This window comes from Peromyscus leucopus, chromosome 4 (assembly GCF_004664715.2).
Source record: "Peromyscus leucopus breed LL Stock chromosome 4, UCI_PerLeu_2.1, whole genome shotgun sequence".
NCBI classification, from domain to species: domain Eukaryota; kingdom Metazoa; phylum Chordata; class Mammalia; order Rodentia; family Cricetidae; genus Peromyscus; species Peromyscus leucopus.
The window spans coordinates 108,730,907-108,756,879 of NC_051066.1; the positions used below are offsets into that span (position 1 = coordinate 108,730,907).

The following is a 25,973-nucleotide window of genomic DNA, read 5'->3' on the forward strand; positions in this document are numbered from 1 at the left end:
TGTGTTCCATTAAACATTGCTATAATGCAATGCCACAGGACGGCAGAACCCATCTTCCCACGGTGAAGAGCTGACCAACCCCATGGCTGCACCGTTAAAAACAAACCAGGAAACCAAAGGTGGTGGCGCACGACTTTAATAGCACTCAGGAGGCAGAGGCAGGCAGATGGCTCTGAGAGTTCAAAGCCGGCCTGGTTTACACAGTGAGTTCCAGGACAGCCAGGACGACACAGGTCGTCACGAAAAAACAAAAACAAAAACAAGGTACACTTTGTCATTTCAAGTCTTAGGGTCTTGGCTCCTGTCAAAATCTGTCAGTACATGAACAACTTGCCTCAGTAGGAACACACTGAGAAAGAGGAGTGAGCCAGTCTGTATGATCAGAAGGAAATTCCTATTTGTCAAAATACCATTATAAACCATTCTACAAAAGTAACACCTTCTTGAAATTTCATTTTTAAGATAAAGAAAAAAATAAATCTGTCATTTTATTTAACATTCATTCTGAAGTTACAGTTTTATCAATACAATCTGCTTTCTAATGAAGAAGTCTTAGTATAATCCTAAAAACATGCATTTATACACAGTAAGAATTCTACATTACTAAATAAATTACATACATGATATATATATTAAACAATAAAGAATACCAATTTGAGAATTCAGGACATTTATTTTTCTGCATGGGAATTTAACTACTGTGTAACACACACACAGCAATTTACTAGGTAGTGAGACACTAAATAAGCATATTCAAAGTGTCCACAAACAGACTTTGTTTTTTAGGTGACAAAATATTTTCAGTCCTTGACATCTTATCACTCACCTAGCACCAGATGCAAGGACTTACCAGTAAACATGTACAATCTCATGCTTAAAACCTAAAGCATGCATTGAGTCAAATTTATATATTGTGATCTATACTACTATATATGCAATATATACTTCTTACTAACATTTTATACATTAAGTTACCCTGCAGCATTCTTGAATTTTAACATTTATGCAAAACAGTTTTGAAAGGTTTGTGAAACAAATGTCATGGTTCATCTGCAGGCTGGTTTGGGTCAGTGGGGAATGGCAGCAGTCTGAGGTTTATACTGAATGAAAAGGGTGCATGTCCATATCAACTCGTGTAAAGATACCTATGCACACAGAGGACACAAGGATCTGTATAGCTGGAGCCACCAGTGCAAACGCATGCATTTGAGGTACTTATTTTTTCCATGGTCAGGTATAATTATGCAATCATTTTTCTCATGCATTGAAGATTTAAGACCTAATTAAATGAAAAGCCTAAACTTTAAATATCAGATATTTATATAATTAATTTCCAAGTATTATGCTTTTAATGACATTATAGGCTTAGATATTCCATTGAAAATATTTAACAGTACATTTTCTCATTGTACAGATGGATTGGTAATTATACCTGGCCAAGTGATAAAAATAGCATACTTGATATTCTTGCAGGAACTGTAATGAAATAGTAAAATACTTCATTATTGCTTCATTGGACTGAGAAACCTAAAAGGCAGGGAAGCAGTGCTCAACGATGAAACATCAGAGCAGTGGTGTATGCCCCAAACGTCCTCTGCGCACTACAAACTAAGCGGTCTCCACATTATCAATGCCGTTGGCGTCTACATGGATATCAGGCTCCCCGCAGAAAGAAGAAGGGACAAAGTGGCTAACGGGGGGACACAAACAACTCTTAAGCTCCGGCACTTCTTGCTTCAGGCGCTCCAACTGCTCCACTTGGAATATATTTGGCTGTTCAGGCATCCAATCGTATATCCTATGGTGAAACAAACACACACACACAAAATAATGTAATTCCATTTTTATTAAAGGCTGCATGACTTAATCTTTTCAAGAAAATCCATTTTTAAGTGCCTGGAATATCCTCATTACAGAGATTTTTACTCTGCTGTATGATAAAGACCACAGTCTTTATAAAACTGTTCTTTTATATGCCTGGTTTTAAAGTAATTCTTTAAATCAGAAAATGGAATCTGTAGTTTTCTAATAATTCTGGAAGTGTATGCCTCCAAGTCGATTTATCAGTGATGCCTTATTTTACAACAGGAAAAGTTCCTGAAAGCTGGGACTTGTCCCCAATGACTTAAGTCACAGATGATCAATATCTAGTGTGGAAAGAGCAGAGAGCCTCTGGTGAATGAGGCATGTCCACAGCAGAGACCAGCTTCACATGCTGCCCTGTGAAAGCCCAGCAACAACCCAGGGCCATAGAGAATCTTCATGATGTCACAGGAAGGAAGACAGTTTTAAACTCTATGAAATACCTGTGCACAGCAAGACAAAGATTTGAGATCTAGCACTTCTCTAGCATGAATGACACTCTCGGTTTGGTCCCCAGCACTGAAAACCATCCATCCATTCAACCGACCAAAGAAAAAGACAAAATTGAACACGTGCAAAAGGATGACAAGCAGCTTCTAATTTCACACCCTTCTCACATCCCATTAAAATTTAAGGTAATTTTAAAAGCACAGGAATATGCCAAATAACAAACCAGTGAAATTGTGGAAACTGGGTGGCGGTGGGGGTGGGGGGGTGGGACGCGCACGGCGGCTGCAGTATTAGTAAAAATATTTATTTAGTTACCAAAAAAACAAAAAACAAAAACTTCAGTTAGCAAAAATGTGAAAAGATCAATCACCAGCCATTCACAGGAAAATAGCTTTTAAAAGTAGCACAAGTTCCCCTTGATCTGAAAGTGAAGGGGAGGGGGGAAAAGATGAGGTGGAGTCTGAGCAGCAATTAAATATCTCTCTCTGTCTGGCCACAGCTGCCCCTCCCTGACACTGACTTCTAAAGTGAATAGATGTCTCTTAGAATGGAAGATGAGGCCCGGGGGGAGGGCTTGGTATTTTAGAAGACCACCACTGCTTCTACCAGCAGCAAAAAAACATGTAAACTCGTCAAACACAGAGGCAACCCTTCCTGTCCTCAGGTGTCCTCGGATGACCACAGTGGCAGCCAGTCAGTCCCCAGGTATGATGCAGACATTCTCTTAGGAAGGATCCCATCAGCCAAACAAGAAAGCCCTAAACACTAACCTCAGAGGTCTGAACAAGCAGGCCACCAAGACCATCCATTCTATAACGATGCCCCAGTCAACAATCCCGCTCTCTCACCCTGAGCTTCTAATAATTTCCTAGATTTCAAGCTCATCTGGGAGGCCAAGAATACTTTTAAGCATGGAATATATATATATAAAACTTAAAAAAAGACAAAAATAAAACAACCATCATGTGAGAAGAGGCTACTACATGTTCCCTAAATAGCACTTTCAGCACAAAACAATGTCTTTAGAAATTCAAAACACAATAGCATATATGGAAAACTCTACAGGAACAGGTGGAAAGGTTCAGTCTTCCAGAATAGGATGAAAAGAGAAAAACAAAGAAAGGATCACAAGTGTGGTCCAAGAGCTAACAATATAGAGGACTTACATAAAGAAAATAAATCCAGAAACATGTAAAGTACAGGAACCTCAGAAATGCTGTACAACACCCCTGATTTTCTCCAGCACCTACTCTATCACTGAGCTACATTCCACCCCAAAGTTCCACATCTCTGCAATCCCCAAAACAGGGTCTCATGTGGCTTTGGAATTGAATTTCTGGTCTTGTGAGTGTTTTGGGTTACAGCCATGCACCACCACACCAAGTCTGTGCTGTGCTGGAAACACACTGGGTTTTTGTGCATTCTAGGCAAACACTGTACCAACTATGCTACATGCCCAGCCAGGTCTTTAATGACACACACCAACAGGCTAGAAAGTGTACCCAGTGCTCTCAGGACAAGGGTGAAACCAGACTTAGATAGAAGGTCCATCTCTGGGATTTCAGAACACTGGTAACAGAGTAGTTTCTCTGAAGCCTCATGGGGAAAACAAATTATACTTGAGGAAACAGCAACCAATGTGACTTCACCGTTTTCAACGGTAACATTGAAAATGGAGCAATGATGGTGAAATGTTAGAAAATCCTAGTAAGAAATGACTTCTGATACAGTAACATGAACCGGGACAAGACTTTCAAAGAAAACATACAAATATTTACAACAGTCCCATATCCTCCTTTCTCAGGATGATGTAAAGGATGTGCGCCATATCAATGTTAGTAACACAAGAGATACGGCTGTGGAAAGACACGAACTGTCACCAAGTGCCTGCTCTCAGGACAGTGCCTGTGCTCACAGAAGCCAGCTTCTCTGTTCTAGAACAGTCCTGGTGAAGACAGGACATCCACTGCCACTTCAGTGCTCTTGTAATCTAAGAAACACTTCATCTCAACCAAAACCTCGCTTACACACATTATGTCTGGACCACAGGCTCGTGTAGTCTCGGTCTCACTGGCAGGACTTCACCCTGAGAACCGGTAGTAGGCTATGACAGACACTCCAACTTACTTGTCTTGTGACACTTTCTGAAAACGTCTGATCTAGAGGTAGATGCCTGATTTTGCTAAGCTAGTAGCTGAGTGGGTCACAAAGCCAACAAAATCAAGATTTGAATCAAACAGTACATAACACGTAATGGAGAGACTCTCAGGAACCTTGTTTTTAATCTTACAGACATGCATTTGTATGTGTATTGTGAGTAAGCAAAGTTTTGAGTCACTGCCCTGGAGAAATTTATCTTCCAGGAGACCTGGTAAATAACATTCATATTAACACTGACAGCTTAAATGTTCTTAAGTAGTAGAATAAACAATAGAACATTATATAGCCAGAAATGAAGTGATTTATAGCTTTATGCAAAAATGGATTAATTTAAGACCATAATAAAGTATAAAGATTAAATTCATACCAATACCAAATGTCCTATTATTTAAGGATTGAAATAAGATTAAAGTTTTTTCAGAGGAAAATTAAATGGTTGATGAAAGGTGAGGGAGAAACTGGGATCACACAGCACATGAGGACTTAAAATCACTTGCCTTTAAATTCACTACAAGTGTCTGTTGTATTTTTCCCTCTTCTCTCTTGTTCCCTCTCTTCTTTGGAGTTGGTGGTGGTGGTGCTTGAGGCTGAACTTAGGCCATTCACAAGGCCACTTAGGTGCTGTCACTGGTCTATGTACTCCCAGCCTCCAGAGTGGGTCAAGCCGGGCACTGGGGGGCATGCCTACAATCCCAGAGCTTGCACAGCGGCAGGAGTTGCACTTCAAGGCCTGCTTTGCTATACTAGACCCTGTACTGTCTGCTGTACCAAAGCCAGACGATCAGTTGACAAGGCTACAAAGGCCATCCTAAATTAATCACTCCCAAGGAAATGACAGAAAATAAAACACAACAGTTTTACATCACATATTGGGGCTACCTGTCCAATCTGTGCTTTAATGCTTTTGTAGAGAAACAGTTTTTCAACATTGAAATTGCATACTTAAGGCTGGGCTGCAGGTCAGGTACTCTAGTGTTTACTCAGCACGCACCAAAGGCGGGATGCATAGCCAGCATCATGTATACTGGGTATGGTGGCCATGACTATAATCCCAGCATCAGGTGGAGATAGGACTCTAAGTTTAAGATCAACTTCAGCTGCACAGGAAGTATGGAGACCAGCTGGGATGACAACAAAACAAAACCTATACACTCCTATCACCCCTCTCTCATAAATGCCCAAAGGCTCCAAATCACTAACCACTCAAAACCTTCTAAGTTTGTCCATTTAGAAACATACAGGTAACAGGCGGTGGTGGTGCACGCCTACAATCCCAGCACTAGGGAGGCAGAGGCAGACAGATCTGAGTTTGAAGCTAGCCTGGGCTACAGAGTTCCAGAATAGCCAGGCTGTTACAGAGAAACTCTGTCTCAACCCCCCCCCCAAAAAAAAGCATACAAGTAAACAAAAAAGAAAGAAAAAAGAAAAAAAAAAGACAAGAACTTGACCAGGGGCAACTGGTCAATAAAAAACTTTTTTTTTTTTAAATTTATTATAAGCCTTAGACAACTATTAGAATCATTATGTGATATGCACATATTTTCACACCTTGTCTCTCGGACCCTAATTACAGCCTATACCAGGCTAGCCCTCCAAATGCCAGCAGTCCTGCCCTGCCTCATTCATACTGGACCTGGGCCTGAAATATAAGTTCTATCAAAAGAAAATCTGCCCATCCCAAACTTCCAACTCTGCTCTTCCTCTTCAAAGGTGCTGAGCCAGGAAGAATCTTCCTCAGCACTTGTTATAATATCGACCTGCTATTATTACAGGTCAACATCCAGCTCCAGCCATTTAAGCCCTTGAGAGGAAGGAGCTGTCTAAATATATTCATCCATGGAATTACCTCACACCATCTTTTTCTTTGCCCCCAAATATATATATGTGTGTGTGTGTGTGTGTGTGTTGTGTGTGTATACATACATACATACATATATATATATATATATGCAGTCATTCCTTCTGCATACTCATGGATACACAAAAAAATTTCCAACATTTACTAAAGCCAGTATTTTTATAAAATTGCTAATATAAAATTAAAATTTTTATTTTGTTACTTGGAAACACCTATTTAAAAAAAATGGCCAATCATTCTGTTTTAATCAAAATTAACCAACTAGTTTAAGAGGCAGGCAGACAGGTAGGCAGCATGTAGGCTACAATTTAAGGCAGCAGAGCAGCTAGGCATGGTGGTATTCAATTTTAACTCCAGTCTTTGGAAAGCTGAGACAGGAAGGTTGCACAAGACTAAGCCAGCCTGAGCTACACACTGAAACACTTCCTGTCTCCAAAACCAAAATAAGTAAGTTAAACAAGTAAGTGAATAAACTAGACCAGTTCAGACAAAATAGTGGGAGTAAAATCTTTATTAAAGAATGATAGAACTTAGTAGGACAAAGAGTACTATGTATTAAACCCACGGAATGTATATTTTTGTTTTTTTTTAAGCAGGTCTGGTGAAAACTTTATCATTTCCTCCAGCAAGTCAATGTTCTTTTCAACCCCCAAACCTCTTTCTACTAAAGCAACCTTGAGTATCAGCAGCTAGGGAACTGTTTCTTACATCCAGTCAATAAATATTTGATCCCACAGCTTTGATCTTACTGCCCTAGCCTCTGAAGACAGTAAACAAAACAAGCAAAATGCCTTGCCCTTGTGCAGCCAACATTCTCTCTGTGTGTATGCATTAGGGAACAGGTAGGTATGAGTTCAAAGAGGCCAGGAAGGAAAGTAGACACATGATATACTACATTACATACATGTTGTGTGTCAGTCATTGATAAATGATATTGAGCAAAGTAAAAGAAGTGCCCTGTGAACAGAAGCTACTAACTAGTGTAGTCAAAGAGACCCCATGCAAGTGACTTATCAGCATACAGGAGTTTCTCTCTGAAGCAAAAAGAAATAGCACACAGAAGGAAGTTGTGAGAGGAAAGATCCCAGAGAAAAATAGGATTGAGAGGTTAAAGAACACTGTCATGGAAGACTCCAAGGATTTAGACTAACAAAGTGGAATAAGCAGAGTGGCCATTTACAGTGAAAGCAAGATGATAAGAAGGGACCAAAGTTTTAAAAGGTCAAGGAAATGTCCTGAGTTGGATACATACCTCACTGGGAATGTATAACGATATAAAAAGCTATAGAATTCAAGTGAGATCACTGTAGTGGTTTGAATGGAAATGTTCAGTTCCCAGTAGGTAGACTATTTGGGAAGGATTAGGAAGTATGTCCTTGTTGGAGGAGGTGGGTCACAGGGGTAGACTTTGAGGTTACAAAAGCCCATGCCAAGCCCATTCTGTTTCTGTTTGTCTGCCTCTCTTTCTGCCTCCTGCTCTGGATCTAAAGTAAGCTCTCAGGTACTGCTCCAGCACCATGTCTGTCTGCCTGCCTGCCTGCTTGCTGCCATGGTCGCCACCACGTATAGTTATAGGCTCACCCTCTGGAACTGCAAGCAAGCCTCCTACTAAATGCTTTCTTTTATAAGTCACCTTTGTCATGGTGTCTTTTGACAGCATAGAAAGTAACTAAGGCAATCACTGAGAAAGTTCTGACCGACAGAAAACAGGCGTGGGGCAGGCAGCTGTCTTCAACCCAAGACAACTTATTTACTTGGGTTAAGGCTTTTCAAGTGGCTTTGACATACTTCAACATCTGGGAAAAGCTCACAAAGTATCAACTACCTAACTTTAACCCAACTACATTTAATAGTTTAGAAGAAAAAAGCAACACTTTTTATAACATTCCATGGAGATTTTTTACAAAAAACAAATACCTATCATATATTAGACCATTTACTCCAAATTCCTTCAGTTTCCTTCTGTTTTCAGGGTCATTGGTATCATCACCCCAGCAGAAAATGACCAATCCCTTAGCTTTTGCCTCTTGGACATAGGATGGGTTTCTAAGCAGGTCTTCAGTATGAGCATTTATCCCCTGAAGAAGAAAAATTCATTTTTTACAAAAAAGAAATGAGTCATTACAAATGCTAAATGTTCAGACTCTAGGTTAGTGCTCTCTAGGAGATGTAACAGGGAAAAATAGGCAGATTTTTTTTCTTATAATTTCCCTTATTTAATGGATTATATATATGTATGTATATACACAACATATTATTAATAGCTATATGTAATTTATAAGCACATTGAATTTGTAGTCACTATGATTTCTCTAATGGACAGTTAAACCTTTAACCAGTTGTTAGACTAGGAAACATTATTTAATACTGCATAAAACAAAACAAAGTGAAAATTTACATATGAGCAACATTTAATAGTCTTAGTAGGCTGTGTTTATATATTTATTCGGTGTGTGTGTGTGTGTGTGTGTGTGTGTGTGTGTGTGTGTAACAAAAACAAAGAAAAAGAGGCCATGCATTTGGGAGATTTGAGAGGGAGTGAGGACAGTATGTGAGGGCTTGGAGGAAAAGAGAGGGAAATGATAGAAATATAGTGCATACATAAAAAAAAAGAAGAAAATTAAAACATAACTTACCAAAATATTTTCAAACTGTGCAAAGCTCATAGCAATGGGTGTTGTCCTAGATCTGAGGTCCATGAGTTCAGGGTAAATATCAGATTTCCCTTGGGTCAAAAATAATATGGGATATTTGTTTTGCTTTTGTCGAACCCTAAATAGACAGGATAAAGAGGGAAAAAAATGGTAGGAAGATAATTACTTTGAAACTTTAGAAACTACTAAAAAGAAAACAAAACAGAGAGAAACAGAGCATCATGGCTCTTGCCCACAATCCCAGCTTCAGGAGGTTGAGGCTGGAGGATCACTGTAAGCTCAAGGCCAGCTTGGGCTATACAGTGAGTTCATGGTCTACAGATTGAGAAACTAACTCAAAAGCCGAACAAACAAGAAAGACCAATCCCACTACTCAGATACAACCAAGTCAAACATAAAATTTTAAAGTGTTTATATACAAGAGCTAAAATAATCTCAGAAATTGGAAATGGGAAACCCTGAGGGGCTTCCATCTGGTATGGAGGACAAAATGCCAGACGTGGGGTTACATGACCCAGTACAATACAGACATCAAAGGAGTGGCGGGGGCACTTGAGAAAGAAGCGCCCTTCTTCAGGAGGAAAGAAGACACGGCAACTGACTAAGAGGACAAACCAGGCTACCATCTGGACAACCTCCCCATACTGCCTCCCAAATCCTAGCTATCACAGAGGGTACAGAAACAAACAAAAACCTGAACAGTACTCACATTGTACAAATATCTGCATCGAATGAAGAAAATACTATTCTCCTTTTCCCAGAATTTTCTAAAACAGTTTTTAAAATTATATCCAAGAACAGATTCATGTCAAAATATGTTGATAAATTGCCATCCCACACGCCATCCTATATGGAAGGAAGGAAGGAAACGAGAGGCCGTGACACATGCTGGAGCTGCAGTGGTAGACTAGTGCCAAGAACAACTAGCCCAACGTTTAAAAATGTAATGATGTGTTTCCCAGAGGCATATAGGATGTTACAGCATACAGAGAATAAACAGACTATTAAATCAAAGCACATATTTGTGTCCATCTGCTTACATGGTTGCCCCCCTTTGGTGGGAGGAGCAGATCGACTAACTTATTTAACACATATCTCATGCACAGCAAATGACCCGTAGTTTTCACCTGTATATGAATCTCGAAACTTATCTTATACATCTGTTATTTTGTATTCTTTGACCTTTGATTCCTTTACTCCTTCACTGCCAATCAGTAACTAGTTCTGTTCTCTTTATTTGTAATAAAAAAATTAGATTCACTATAAAAGTAAAATCATGAAGTATTTTTCTGTGGCTGCCTTACTTTTACTTAGCAAATAATTTCCACAAGGCCCATTTAATATGTGGCAAACAGCAAGATCTCATTTTTTTCTCATTTATATACAGCTTATTTTTTTTTTTTTTTTGCCTGTTTGTCCAGTAATGGACACTTAGGCTGTCTCTATATTTTGCTTATTGTGAACAAGTAGGCAATAATTACCATTACAAGGTAGAGACTTCATTCCTTTTGGGTAGATAACCCAGTGTGGTGGTTTGAAAGAAAATGGCCCCCATAGGGAGTGGCACTATGAGGAGGTGTGGCCTTGTTGGAGGAAGTGTGTCACTATGGGGGCGGGCTCTGAGGTCTCCTTTGCTCAAACTATGCTCAGTGTGGCATCACAGTTGCTTCTGCTACCTGCAGATCAGGAAGTATTAACTCTCAGCTCCTTCTCCAGCACCATGTCTGCCCGCATGCCACCATGCCACCTGCCATGATGATAATGAACTAAATCTCTGAACTATAAACGGGTCTCAAGTAAATGTTTCCTTTCTAAGAGTTGCCATGGTTATGGTGACTCTTCACAGCAACAGAAACTCAAAGACACCCAGGAAGAGGGCTAGAGACAGCTAGGTCATATGGTAGATTTCTATTTTTAATTTCTTTAGAAACCTGCTTTTTCCACAATAGCTATACCATCTATATTCCTGCCCAATTGTGCTCAGGAGATCCATTTTAATCACATGGTGTCCATTATTTGCTTTCTAACTTTTTTGACAACCATGTTAAAGACATGAGGCATGATACCTGCTGGTAGAACTATGACTTATTTCACAGATGAGAAGCTAAAGACCACACGGTTATCTAGTGATAGCACAGCAATAATAATTCAGGTTCTGAGACAACAAGGATCGATTAAACAACCAATAGGCTTTGACTTTAAACTTAACAAAAGATACATTTCTGGAAACCTTCAAGTTTCTAGAGTTCACTATGACTTAACTATTTTGACATAATCTTCACAAACCATAAGATATCAGTCATTATCAAGTATTAATTTTATTACAAAATATTGAACATCTTAAATATTAGTCAAAATAATTCTCAAATCCTCAGCAAACAAACAAAAACTACATATTAGGAAAATCTTGGTAAAAAAATCTGCCACCTGAACCAGGACTACCTTAGCCTGATTTGAAGGCAAATACAAATTTCCTAAATGAAACAAATCTAGGCTGTTGGTCCAAATGGCCAATTATGACTCAATAATTCAGGACTCCACATTGCAGACAACCTTTTACCATATATACCTTCCTCCAGCCCCAGATGCATTCAACAGCTGGCTCTTTCTTTAAAAGATTTATTCTAAGTTTTGGGTTGACGTGTGCACATCAGAGCAGGTGCCTGGAGGCCAGAAACATTGGGTCCTCCTGAACTTGGAATTAAGGACAGTTCTGAGGACCTGATGCTTAACTGAATGCTAATGTTCTACAAAAACAGTTAAGTGCTTTCTAGTCCCAATAATTAATTAATTAGTCCTTGTTTTCCTCAACTAGCATAAAAATCTAGGAAAACAGGAACTAATTTGTTCTTATTCTGCACATGGTCTGGTCTCAGCACTCAGAAAATGCGTGGCGTTTACTAACTTTGCAGTAAATAGTTGGAGATAATGAATAATTAAACCTGGGAATGATTTAAAACATATTCCCAAAAATTTCTTCTCCTGTGTTGCAAAAAGTGCACTTCAAAGAAAGAAACTATAAGACTTCAGTTTTACTCAATGACAATAAAGCAAAAGAGAGTAACAAAACAATTACTTACCCTGTGTTGGCAAATCCATTTTATTTCTATATTAAATCCTACATCTTCTGGCAATGATTCTAAAACCTACAGTGTTGTTTGTTGATGATGAATTGTGTTAGTTTTGGTAAGATGGATGCAAAAGAAGAAAAAAAAAGAAAAACAATTACAAAAATCAGGAAGAATATATTACCAATATGTTTTGTTGTCATTATAATCCATTAACTTTTCTAATACTGAACCGAAAACATGGTAGTTTGTTGTTATTATTAAATAAGAAAGTCAAAAGGATTTTCAAAAAGCAGCAGGTTCAAGTAGTATCTTTGATAACTCAATTATCACCATAAAAATAGACCCTGAACCTAAAATATTTTTCATCATTCCTTTAAAAAATATCTAAAGTGAGTTATAGGAAACAAAAATTGAGGAAGACCCTAACCCTTACCTAAGTCACGCTTTTTAAATTACATTTAGATATACTAGGAATATACTAGGATAAGATTAAATGAGAGCCATCACTTTTAGCTTTTGTTAATGGTGTATTTGTTTAACAAATACCATGCTGATTGATAACCTCCAGAAAATACACAATGGTATTCTGAGGTCCATAAATCAAAAAGGCTAACACACACACACACACACACACACACACACACACACACACACACACACACACACACGAATAAACAAGTTGCTCATTCTTTCTAAAAAAATCTGGACACATGGCAATCAGATATTTTGGCAGTTGTAACTGGAAAATCAAAATTAAAAATATGATACAGTACTTGCTTGCCTGAGGTCCTAAGTAAATTCCTACCAATACCATCGAAAGCAAAAACAGATACAAATCATGAACAGAAGCCTAGTTACTAGACAGAACTATAAACAACTGATTTGAAAGAGAGATCATTATGAAAGTATACTAGAATCTCTCTAGCACCTATATGAACTTTCTTGAGGCTATACAAATTGTCTCCAGTTTTTAAATTATTATTATTTTGTTGTTGTTGTTTGTTTTTTGAGAGAGTTTCTCTATGTAGTTTTGGTGCCTGTCCTGGATCTCAAGCTGTAGACCAACCAGGCTGGCCTCGAACTCACTGAGAACGGCCTGGCTCTGCCTCCCGAGTGCTGGGATTAAAGGCGTGCGCCACTGCTGCCTGGTCTATTATTATTTTTAAGACAGGGTCTCAAATATGTAGCCCTACCTGTCCTGGAACTATCTGTAGATCAAGCTGGCCTCACAGAGTACTGTGATGAAAGGTGTGCACTACCACGCCCAGCCAATTTTTAAAATCTTTATACTAGTTTTTGCTTAAACCTTTTCATAGTTAATTTCTGAAATCTCTTCTTTTAAATAATGAAGCCTCTTACGTTCAAAATACTACAGAAAGGCCTCTTCCACCATCACATCTTCTTTCTACCTCTCCTATTATCCTTTATGCCCTCTCCTTTTCTTTATACAGAAACATGCAAACTTGTTATTGTCACCAAATTAGCCCAATGAGGGGGAGTCTTATTCAGCTCAACAGGTAAGTGCTTCTTAAAAACCTGCACAGCCTCAGGGGTGATAGCCAGCACCTGCAATCCCAGCACTAGGGGCAGGCAGGAAAACCAGTTCAAGAAGCCTAGGCCAGCCTGAGCTATGTGACATCATGCCTCAAAACCTCCCTAAAGCACCCATGATAATAAACTTATATTGATGATGACTAACAAAGCCCTTTTAGTGCCCATTTAAAAGAGTAAAACAAAACATTCATGCAATCAGATATCAATGAGATAGCCCTGTCTAGGTGTACCTCAAGGAACTTACCATCTTAAGAGAAGGAAATGGTTGGTTTTCAGAAAAGAAATTTTCTTCCTCCACCAGACTTTCTGAAATTTCAAATTGAAAAGCTTGGTAAGTAAAATGCACTAAAACAGACCTCCTAAACCCTAAGAGAGCACTAAAGTAATGATCACATCTTTTAGGCTTAGTATTTCTGAAGGTCCTTGCACTTACTGCCTTTAACTATTAAGAACCCCATTTTCTAAATAAGCATCTAGCAACAAAACTAGTCCATAATACTTCATGTAAAAATCATCCTTTGTGGCCCCTAGAAGTGATTTTTTTTAAAAAAATAAAATAAAATAAAAACTGTTAAGATTATTCTCTGAATAGTAGTCAGAAACAGTAGTTTAGCTCTCAGTTGAATTTGGAGTTGTATCAAAACCAGTTCAGAAATTACAGATTAAGAAAATCTAACAGTTGGAGCATAACTCAGCTGGGAAAGCGCTTGCCTAGCACGGATGAAGCCCTGGGCTCCAGCCTCAGGACCAAATAAAAGTAGGCATGGCGTACACCTGTAATCCCAGCACTTGGAAGATAAAGGCAGGATAGTAAGTTCAAAGTTATCCTTGGGTATATGGTGAACTCAAGGCTAGCTTGAACTACGTAAAACTGCCTTAAAAACAAACAGGAAAATCTATGGCTACTTTTGTTATCATAAATTTCTAATCCAAAACAGATTACATTTTAAGAAGCATAGAATATTTTCCTAAAAGGAAAAATAAAATACCAATTCATGTAGATTATAAATTTATTTTAAAACTAAAATTAGGTGAAAATCTGCAAATGAATAATTAAAGGTAAAATTCATTTTTTGTTTATAGTCATAAAGTATCTACAAGCCTATGAAATCCTATTTTGAGATAATCTTGGTGTCTAAAGCACCTCATAACTCTAAACAAAGGCAGTCATGTAGTTTACACAAAGCACCTGCCCTTTGCAGAACACTGTGAAAGTCAGTCTCTGGGACTATGAAACCACTGTCCTGCCTTTGAGAGATAACATATTCTAGTTAAAGAAAAGGAGCACAAAAGCAATGCATTTCAAGGTTTCAATAAATGATTGAGATCTGCTAAGAGAGGAATATAAAGTGGAACTACACAGCAATGTGGCAGGCAGGACTAGGTGTGAGGACATTGAGGCACAAAGTACTTAAGTAAAGTGACCTGCTCACAATCACTTCTAGAGAGGATAGGGCTAATTCAAACTCCCTGCACTGGACTCTCCCTGAAATGCACTCTACTTTGTAATACTTAAGAATGTCTGGAAAGAACTGATAAACAACTAAGGGAAATAGTGAAATGCTTACTATACATGTAACATTCCAGTTGAAAAATCAATGTAAGAGCTACACATTTATGAAATTACATTCAGATGGACCAATACTGTAGTCATTAAGATGACCAAGGATACATTAAAATGGATGGGGAATATCCTATCAATGCCAATCATAAAACAAAAACAGTGTTTCCAAACTGGCACATACGTTTCCGATCTTTGGCTTTTAGTGCAGTCACGTGAGAAAGCTAGAAAACATACATACAAAATGCAATTAGAAAAAACCCATAGTTTATGAAAGCAATTAATTAAAAGTAACTTGAAAAGCTAGCAAGCTAGAACAGACAAAATGAGGAATTACAAGTTTTTAATAAGCACTCACTATTACAGGCATTTTCTCTATGTATACGTGCACATGAAATCATTAGTAAATGCTCAAGGGGGAAAAGAATAAAAATACTCCTGAGTTGCCAAGCAGTGCCACAGGCCTTCAGGACTTTGATCCCAGCACTTGTGAAGTACAGGCAGGAGAATCCCTGTGAGTTCAAGGCCAGCCTGGGCTAAAGAGAATCCCTGTGAGTTCAAGGCCAGCCTGGGCTAAAGAGTGAGTTCCAGGACATCTAGGGATGCACACAAAGAACATCCAAAAACCAAATCAAAACAAAAACTCCTAAGTTAGGAAACTATTTGTACTTAGCCATTTACTTAAGTATCTAATAGAGATGAGATAAGGAATCATGCAAAATAATACAGTAAAACAAAATATACCAAGATCTAAGAATGTATAAACAATCACATAAAAGGCCTATTGCAAAACAAAGACAGTTCTATAAAGAGCTTCTGAAGACAGAAGCAACCTAAAATTGTGAACATGCACTCTATAGCTGATTCTTGTAAGAAGGCAAAAATCAATGGGACCCATAACATAACAGCAAAGAAAATGGAGATGAGCATAAACCCATCCTCAATTAGACCAGAAGCTAAAGCATATTCCATGTATGTTGAATGTACTCATTCTTATGTGCAGAGAGTGTTACTAAATCAGACAAATGTAAATTATACTAAAGCTGAAGGAAAATTCATATTTTGTGTCACTGTTAATTAATACCTTCAACAACTGGAGCTGGTCAAAGGTTAATTCTTTTACTGGAATTTCAAACAATTCAACAGGATCAGCTTCAAATTTCTATTAGAAAAGAGAAGGGACAGAAATGAATGTTTTACTATTTCTGAATGTTTGTACTACACAGACCTACAACCCCAATTTACTGAAGACAAGATAGCTTTTAGGTAGCCATCATGGCCCCATTGTGACCCCATGCAGAAAAGACCTTCTCACACTACAAGAGCTTTTGTTCTGGCTCCCCACCCTGTAGACTTAGAAGACCCACAGCCTTGCACATGCTAGGCAAAAGCTTTTCTCTCTGAGCTACATCCCTAGCCCCTGGCTTTTGTTTTTACTGCAGGCATTCAGTGTCTGGAAGAAGGCGGCATCTAGAAGAGGTGGAAGCATTGGTAACAGAGCATGATGTCAGGCATTATTTTTACTGCCTCCATGCGGTATTCATGTCATTTGACACTTAACCATGCTACATGCCTAGGAAATCAACATGCAAGTACTATAAGCAAATTAATGCTGCAAATAAGTTTCCAATTTTTCTAAGCTTTTTAAGTATCTAACTTGACTAAAAGTAGCAGCCACACAAAGAAATTTCCATGAAAATGTGTCTGATTATCTATAAGCAATATTTAAGAACCATGATTTCGCATGTATCCTCCACAGGCAAATCTAGATTTTAAAGCCATATCAAATGTTATGCTGTATAAGTATACCACTCTCTTAAGGAAATTAGTTAAGGTACCACCAATAAATTAACGAAACATTAAAAGCCATTGCACAAATACATTCATTCATGAACACTGGTACAAACCTGTGTATGCACAAATTTTTTCTGGAAGGACACACAAGAAACTATTAAGAGTAAGGGAATGAGATCAAGGGAGGGGAGGGAGACTTGTCATTCATTTCATCTTCTGAACTACTTGCATTTTTTAATGGATATGGATGAACTGTTTTTACATGAAAATGTCAACTTAAAAAATAAAACTCAAGGTAAAACTACATACAATTCATTACTTTCATTCACCCATTAACTCAATTCAGATTCAACTTCACAAGACGGTCTGTTGAAAACAAGGGATCAGTAATACTCTTCAATAAGCCATTTTAGAAATAATACTCTCTTGTAGTAAAAACAACATTCACTCTTGGTCCTTAGTTATTCTGCTTCTGTCATCATTTGAATAGATTTCACAAAGACAGGAAGTCCTTATCCAGGCCTGTGCAGCAGGGGGAGCCAGCTATCCTGAAAGACTCTTGTCTAACAGCCATGTCAGCTACAGTGCTCCACACAGCAGCAAACTAACTGGCCTTAACTTTAAAGCAGCTCACATGAAAATGTACTCAACTGTTCTTTAAAAATGCATGAAGAACCTTCCTAATTTAAGTCCCCGAGAAAACACTTGGTTCATCTGTATGCTCCAGGCCAGAGTATATAGCACTGACAACTATGTTTATGTGCATTTTCAAGTCTCCCTATGGACTCTCCCTATGTCATACCTTCCTCTCCATTCTTTCCACCTCTACTGCACCTGTGTCTAACTGCTCTGTAGCCGTGAAATTCCAGTCACTAGACATGGATGGGTATTGAAGTTTAGCTCTGAACATTTCTTTTCTCAGCCAGACTTTCCTTTCCCCTAACTCTCCCATCTAACCTGCCTTGACTGAGGCCTTCTACATACTCACTCCACACCACTCCACTGTGGTATCTTGTAACTTTGGCTAAACTATGCCAGCTGATTAATTTGGGACATGAAGCAGAAAAACAGGATTCTGGAAAAAAAATTCTCATTTGCCTCAATATTATACAGAAGACAGCAATGCAGAAAACACTTGGCATGTCCCTTCATCAGTACTATCAAAAAGCAAATTTACCAACCCTGATACCTGACTCAGGGAAATCATTATTCCCATCAAACCTATGTCTTAATATTATAAGGGCTTAAGAAAAGAATTGGAAGTAATTCACTAAGAATGAATTTACTAATAACTCCAACAAGTAACTAAACATGTAATAAAATGTCTTGTCTTTAAACATTTTATGACGTTAAGTATAACACAGGAATTTCAACATACCTTTTTCATAGTCAAACAGCAGGTGAGATCATGATATACCACAGGCACAAAGTCCTTCGAAAGGTGAACATCAAACTCTACAAATGCTGCACCCTGACAAAAGAAAAGGAACCAAGTGTTGGAAAGAAATTTCTAAGGTTGGAGATTTAACTCAGTGGCAGAGCGCTTGCCTAGCAAGCGCAAGGCCCTGGGTTTCGTCCTCAGCTAAAAAAAAAAAAATTTTGTTTAAAAAAATTTTTTTGTTTAGAGTATAATTATAATATTGTACACAAAACCATAAAACCTCTTCAAGAATATCTTACTTCAAACTTCTCCAAAATGGTTAGTCTCCTACAATTTTCTATTTTGCAAAGAGCACAATTTTTTCCTGCCCCCCCAAAAAAAGTGTGTGTGTGTGTGTGTGTGTGTGTGTGTGTGTGAGAGAGAGAGAGAGAGAGAGAGAGAGAGAGAGAGAGAGAGAAAGAGAGAGAGTGAGTGTCCTGATCCATTTGCAAACACTCACAGCAATTCAGAAGCAGTGAGACAACCTTCAAGATACCGCCTCTGCCACTGCTATGAGCGGAAATGGAATTGAACAGGAACACTCTGTATATTTCAGCTAAACAGCTGAGCCTCAGGGAGAACTAAGGAAAAGTACACTATAGAACCTCTTCACTCTGCTCCTGGATTCACCTAAGCAGTACAGTTCAAAAGTTTTTCTTAGTAAATGACATCTGCTAGAGATGTGGCCCAGCAGTTAAATAGAAGCTATCCAGGTTTAGTTACTAGCTCACCTATCAGATCACTTAGAACTATCTGTAACTACAGTTCCAGGGGAGCTGATGATCTTTTCTGGCCTTTGCAGACACAGGCATGCATATGGTGCACATACACACACACTCGGACCCACACACATACATGCAAATTAAAATTCTTTAAAAAAGAAAAAGATGACAATTTAAGAAGCTACAACTGTTGTACAATAGTCAGAGAATAAATGACAAGAATGATACACATGTAGAATTCTAGACAGAGGCCTTAACTGATTAAAAAGTGAACAGGGATGTAGTTTAAAAAGTTAATTTTAGCTAGGCATAGTGACACATGCCTTTAACCCCAGAAGTCAGGAGGCAGAGGCAGGCAGAGCTCTGTGAGTTTGAAGGTAGCCTGGCCTACACAGTGAGTTACAGGCTACATAGTGAGACTCTGGTTCAAGAGAAAGAAGAAAAAACAGCATTAATTTTAAAAGCTACCCATGTCTTACAAATTAACCCAAGTAAAGGCCAAGAACATAAATTGAGACACATTCACTGAAAAAAGCCAGTCAAGTTAAAAACAAAAACAAAACCTGTGAATTATGTAATATTGCTGTGACCACAGAAAAGCCACACATAGTGAATGGTTTCATTTCTAGCTCTGCAGTGGCTCACAGGCACTAAGGGTCCAACTTCTGAATATACATGAAATGAAGGAGCTTGGGAGCTGACTGTGTTATCTACCTTTTTTTTTTTTTTAAAAAAAAATATGTACAGGGCGTGGTGGTGGTGGTGGTGGTGGTGGTGGTGGTGGTGGTGGTGGTGGTGGTGCAGCACACCTTTAATCCTAGTACTTGGAAGGCAGAAGCAGGCGGGTCTCTGTGAGTTCAAGGCCAGTCTAATCTACAAATCATATTCCAGAACAGTGTATAGGTGCTCTGCCTGTATGCATGTCTGTGCTCCACCAGCATGCCTGGTCCCAGAGGTCAGAAAAGGGCATTGCATATCTTGGAACTGGAGTTGCAAACAGCTGTGAGTTGCCATATGGATGCTGGGAACTGAACCTAGGTCCTCTGAAAGAGTAGCCAGTGCTGTTACCCACCAAACCATCTCTCCCGCCCTCTTCCTGTTCATTTCCAAACAAGGAAACATAGCTAGCTAGTTTTGGGGCTCTAAATAAGAAAATACCACACAGTTTCTGCAAGAGCACAAACTACATCATTTCTTCATAGTTCTAGCACTTGGAGTCACATCATCCTGGCTAAAATGCTTTTTTGTATATAATCATCCATTTGAAAGAAAATTTTGGCCCGGTGGTGGTGGCGTACGCCTTTAATCCCAGCACTTGGGAGGCAAAGGCAGGTGGATCTTTGTGAGTTCGAGGCCAGCCTGGTCTACAGAGTGAGATCCAGGAAAGGCACAAAGCTACACAGAGAAACCCTGTCTCGAAAAACCAAAAAAAAAAAAAAAAAAAAAAAAAAAAAAAAAAAAAAAAAGAAAGAAAGAAGGAAGGAAAGAAAAGAAAAAAAAGAAATACTGCAGCTTTGAATTTATTTGATGTTTTCAGCTCTAGATCAAACTTCTAAGGTCTAGTTATGGTGTACAAGAAAGAACTCTTGTGCCTTTAAGGAGGCCATGGTTAAAGGAAATAAAGTCTTGACTTGTGTAAATTAGCCACAAAAATTTTACTAAACGGTAAATGCTGCTTAGTTAGCAACAATGAACTAAAACTAGTTCCAAATTATGAGCTATGGCCCAGTATATCATAGATTAGTATATCTTTCAAGTAAAGGAAAAACTTGATACTAATTTTTTTGAGACAGGACCTCACTGTGTAGCCCTATCCAAGTGCTGGGATTAAATGTATGTGCTACCATACACAGCTCTCCAAATACTTTTAAATACTAAAATAATTACTATAAACTATTTAGGGTGACATAAATTATAAAATGTTATATACTACTAGGAAAAAGAAGGAAAATGTTGCCAATTAAACCATGACTCAAGCTATTCTGATTTCAGAGGTGCTAAAATATGAATTACCTTAGAACAGATATTAGTTCATTAAATAATCCCAGCATAAGCAAGATGAGGTCAATATAGTCCAATGATCTAGGACTTGCCTAAGGTCCTAGATTCAATCTCTAGTATTGAAAAAAAAATTAATTGAACTTTTTCTTCTTTTTGGTCTTTTTGAGACAGGCTTATTATATAGCCTAGGCTAGCCTCAAATACATGTAATTCTTATGTCTCCACCACCCAGTTTTTTCTTTTCTTCTCTTTTTTGGCGGGATGGGGAGGTGGGGGGGGGTTGTCAGTATATTTCTATTTAGCTCTGGCTGTCCTGGAACTCTCCAACTCAGAGATCCTCCTCCTGTTTCTGCCTCCAAGTACTGGGATTAAAGACAAGTGTCACTATGCCCGGCTTAAAGTACTTTTTCAGGAACATGGAGGCCACTGTGGAAAACAGTGGAAAGGAAAAGAATGAGATGTCTTCTTATCCCCCACCTCAGTTAAGTTTAGAGTCTGAGTCTCTATGGTCAGGTGGAGGAAGCAAAATAAACTCTAATACTTTATGATTGGATAAAAGAAGAAATTTAACAGTTTCGAGTTTATTTTCTTTTAAGAGTACAGAATAATGTATTTCAACATGGTATTTCACACATATATTGATACATTTTTTTAAAAAGTGTTATAGAGAGACAGCCAGATGATAGTATGAGTAGGGACACTTGGCAGCAAGCCTGATAACCTAAGTTCAATCTCCAGAACTCATATATGGTGGGAGCAAGGTGCTGAGACAGAATTCCTACAAGTTGTACTCTGACCTCCACATGCATACCATGCCATGCAGATGTATGCCAGCTTCCCACCCCCAATAAATATTAAATGCAATGAAGTGTTAAGCATTATTTCTAAAGTAAAACCAATCATTAGGAACCTTTTAACCTCAAAAATGGATGGAAAGGAGGCATGGTAGCTCATACTTGTAATGGGCTAAATCATGCAATTTAGGTCAGCTTCTATTTTTGAGACAGAAAGACCCTGTCTCAAAAAAAGAAAGAAAGGAAGGAAGGAAGGAAGGAAGGAAGGAAGGAAGGAAGGAAGGAAGGAAGGAAGGAAGGAAGGAAGGAGAAAGAAAGAAAGAAAGAAAGAAAGAAAGAAAGAAAGAAAGAAAGAAAGAAAGAAAGAAAGAAAGAAAGAAAGAAAGAAAGAAAGAAAGGGTAGGAGTTGGAGAAAGTGGTTAAAAGCTCTTATTCACTTGTTCTTTCAGAGACCTGGGCTGAGTTCCCAGCACCCACAGGATGACTTCCAGAGGTTTGTAACTCCAGCTGGAGGAGATATGACAACTCCTGGCTTCCAAGGAAACCAGAAACACGTGCAGTGCACTTACACACATGTAGGCAGAACACTCATACACATAAAATATTTTTAAAGGCTGGTTATTATTCTGTTATTTACATGTGAATCTTCATCACAAACCTAAACACAAACACCAAAAGATATTTTATTTTCACTTAGAAACATTTTCAGAACGAGGAATAGTTTTCTTTCTTAGTACAAACTGGAAGAGCTCCTTGTCTCCATCTCAACACTCTTAAATTGTTTAAAGAAATGATACTTACATGACTGGCAGCATTTCTTAAGGAAGCAATAGTATTTTCCTGTACTTTAGCCAGCCTGAAATAGAGAAGAAATGTAGTCATCAAGGACCAAAGAAAAGAAACACTGTAGTAAGACAACTGCCTCTTATCTTCAACAGTGAAAACAGGACTTACCTTCTATGCTGAGGCTAATTTTCCTATACTCAAAGTGTGATAGTGAACAAATGTAGCTGGTATGTGCACTGCATAAATACAAGCTCTAACTACTACTACTACTGATAGAGGTATTCCACATCATAACAAATACCTTCCCTGTACTTGGATTTTTCTTGGAGACAAGTAAGGTGGCAGGGCATGGAGAAACTGAGACAGAAGACATTTACTACTTGTAATAAAGTCTCCAAATGTCCTCACATTGGCAAACCATTGGGAACTGGAACTGACTGGCACACCAAGGGGTAGATTCCATGAAGAAAAAGGAAAGGCACTACAGGGATAGCTCAATGGGAAAGAGTACTTGCAGATCAAGCATAAGGACTTGAGTCCAGATTGCAGCACCCACAATGTTAGCAACCACATTAAAAAACAAACGAATAGCTGGGCAGTGGTGGCACACGCCTTAAATCCCAGCACTCAGGAGGCAGAGCCAGGAGGATCTCTGTGAGTTCAAGGCCAGCCTGGGCTACCAAGTGAGTTCCAGGAAAGGCGCAAAGCTACATAGAGAAACCCTGTCTTGAAAAACCAAATATATATATATATGGGGACTTGAGAGGTGGTTCAGTGGTTGAGAGCATTTGCTGCTATCCTAGAGGACCTGAGTTTGGTTCCCAATATACACTGGATAGCTAACAATCTGTAACTACAGCTCTAGGTGATCTGACATCCTCTAAATTCCATGAGCATTGCACACACATGAACACACACAACCCACCACCACCAAAAAAAAACAAAAACAAAAAAAAAAAACAACCTTTTTTTTTTTTTTTTAAGGTAGGATTCAATTTTATGCTTAGAACCATGGGTATGCAGCTAAGAAAGAAGCACTAAGGATAACCTTGACCAAACCCTTCCTCAGGGGAGGAAATTGAGAGCAGCTTGCAAAAGCAACAACCATAAGAGACTCAAAAAAAGCTTTCTGCATCAAAATTTCCCTCCTGGCTTTCAATTTTTAATGTCTTTTTCATTATGTATTCAGTACATCAAAAAGATTGAACATTATCTCAGGAGAGACTTGGTTTCTATTGAAATAGTAAACCCTTTTCCTTATAACCGCTTTTGTTTACTTCTAAAGGTAATAAAAAGGCATCTTCTGATATTAAGCAGGTAAATCTATTAACCTTACCAAAAATGGGCTACTGAATGGTAATCTCACCCAAATATGCAACTTACTGGGCAGTTGTTGTTGAATTCCCTGCACCACGATGTCCAACATCCAGTGGTATTCTTGGCTTCCAATACTTGGAAAATGAAGACTGCATAGAACAACTGTATCCTGGTAATGGCTTGATGATGATAAAATCAACTTCCATAGGGGAAAAGAAGGGAGGGAGGCATGATTAAAAAGACCACTATGAGCAAAGTGGCATCTGAATAGAACCAGCTATCAAACAAGAAAAGATCAAGGCAAAATTGATTCAGAGTAAACCCAGAAAATTCAGTAAGTATACCCCTTAAAGTGTTATTGTCCTATTAATAATGAAAGTAAACTGTTTATTTGATCTTCACCATTTGCAAATACTCTATTTAAACTAATAAAAATTCTTGAACTGGAGAGATGGCTCAGAGGTTAAGAGCACAGGGTGCTCTTTCAGAGGTCCTGAGTTCATTTCCCAGCAACCACATGATGGCTCACAACCACCTATAATGAGATCTGGTGCCCTCTTCTGGTGTGTAGGCATACATGCAGGTAGAACACAGTATATATAATAAATAAATCTTTAAAAAAAAAACAATAAAAATTCTAGCATAACCTTAGGTTAGTTTTAAGGGTCTATCTGCTTCTCCTCAACTTACCTCTGACTTTGCCTATAGTTTTTCTGGAATTTCTGCTCATGATGGGTAGAGTAAGGACTCCAGCGCTCCTCTCACCCTCAGCAATGGTAGATGACAGGAGGCATGCTGTGCCCACATGTCCAGGAAGAGCATCACCCTGAACTACATGCTCACTGAGATCTTCCTAAAAACAACAACAACAAAAAAAAAAGTTCAGAATGTCCTGAATTTTTATTTATATTTTTTACACTTTAAAAAAGTTGTGTGTGTGTTTGTGTGTGTGTGAATGAGATTTGGCATGCAAATGCCACTGCATACATGTAAAGGTCAAAGGACAACTTGCCAAAGTTGGGTCTCTTCTTCCATCATGTGAGTGTCAGGATTGAACTCAGGCCATCAAGCTTAGCAGCAAGCACCCTTACCCACTGAGCCATGCTCTCACTGGCTCCAATGGAAAAATTTTTAAAATAGATTTAGTTCTTAAATAGTATGTTGGGGGTGGTAGATATATACCTATGAGTACAGTTACTTGTGGAGGCCAGGAGAGGAGACCAGAACCCCAGGAGCTAGAGTTACAGGAGGAAATGAGTTGTCCCACCTAGATACTAGGAACTGAGCTCAGGCCATCCACAAGAACAGAAAAGGGCTCTTAACCACTGAGCTGTTGGGGAATATTTGTGTACACTGTAAAGATGTTTCTCTGCCTAAGGTGCCTACTGATTGGTTTAATAATGAGCTGAACGGCCAATAGCTAGGCAGGAGAGAACAGGTGGGATTTCTGGAGATCGAGAACTCTGGAAAGAGAGGTGGGGATCTTGGCAGGAAGGCGGATATGCCGTACTGTACTAAGAGGTAACTGAATCATGTGGCATAACAGATTTAAAAAGTATGGGTTAATTAAGTTATAAAAGCTAGTTGGAAAAAAGCCTAAGCTAAAGCCAAGCTTTCATAACAGATTAAATCTTTGGGTCATTATTTGCAGGCTAGGTGTCCAAAGATAGTCCCACAAGAAAACCTGTTACACTGAGCCACCTTTCTTGACTGCCCTTAATATTTAAACACTGTCAATTTTCATGCCCAAAAGAACTTTGAAGTGAACTTGGAGTCTGTGGAAGACAACTAATGAGCAAGGAACCTAGGAATACATGCTCAATTGGTAGGATATTTGCCCAAGTATTTATGAAGCCCTAAGTCTGATCCCCAATGTAGACAAAACGAGACATGGGGGTACATGTCTATAATCTCAGCACTTGGGAAGAGGAAGCAGGAGGACTGGGCTCAGTTCAATGTCATTTTTAA

General features: G+C 38.6%; 1 protein-coding gene across 4 annotated transcripts in view; it reads right to left on the reverse strand.

The window, feature by feature from the left end:
- Positions 1-465: 465 nt before the first annotated feature.
- Positions 466-25,973, reverse strand: part of Gpcpd1 (glycerophosphocholine phosphodiesterase 1) — a 57,222-nt gene continuing 31,714 nt past the window's right edge. For 3 of the 4 annotated variants that reach the window (XM_028878626.2, XM_028878627.2, XM_028878629.2), the window contains 13 exons: positions 24,696-24,858; positions 24,072-24,204; positions 22,704-22,758; positions 18,344-18,436; positions 17,079-17,099; positions 16,256-16,333; positions 15,356-15,395; positions 13,855-13,916; positions 12,066-12,131; positions 9,695-9,831; positions 8,968-9,103; positions 8,249-8,409; positions 466-1,798 (listed from right to left, as the gene is read on the reverse strand). In XM_028878626.2, the coding sequence (XP_028734459.1) occupies positions 1,609-1,798; positions 8,249-8,409; positions 8,968-9,103; positions 9,695-9,831; positions 12,066-12,131; positions 13,855-13,916; positions 15,356-15,395; positions 16,256-16,333; positions 17,079-17,099; positions 18,344-18,436; positions 22,704-22,758; positions 24,072-24,204; positions 24,696-24,858 (1,335 nt within the window). In that variant the 3' untranslated portion in view covers positions 466-1,608. The remainder of the gene's footprint in view (positions 1,799-8,248; positions 8,410-8,967; positions 9,104-9,694; positions 9,832-12,065; positions 12,132-13,854; positions 13,917-15,355; positions 15,396-16,255; positions 16,334-17,078; positions 17,100-18,343; positions 18,437-22,703; positions 22,759-24,071; positions 24,205-24,695; positions 24,859-25,973) is intronic. The other variant, XM_028878628.2, reaches the window with a different exon arrangement.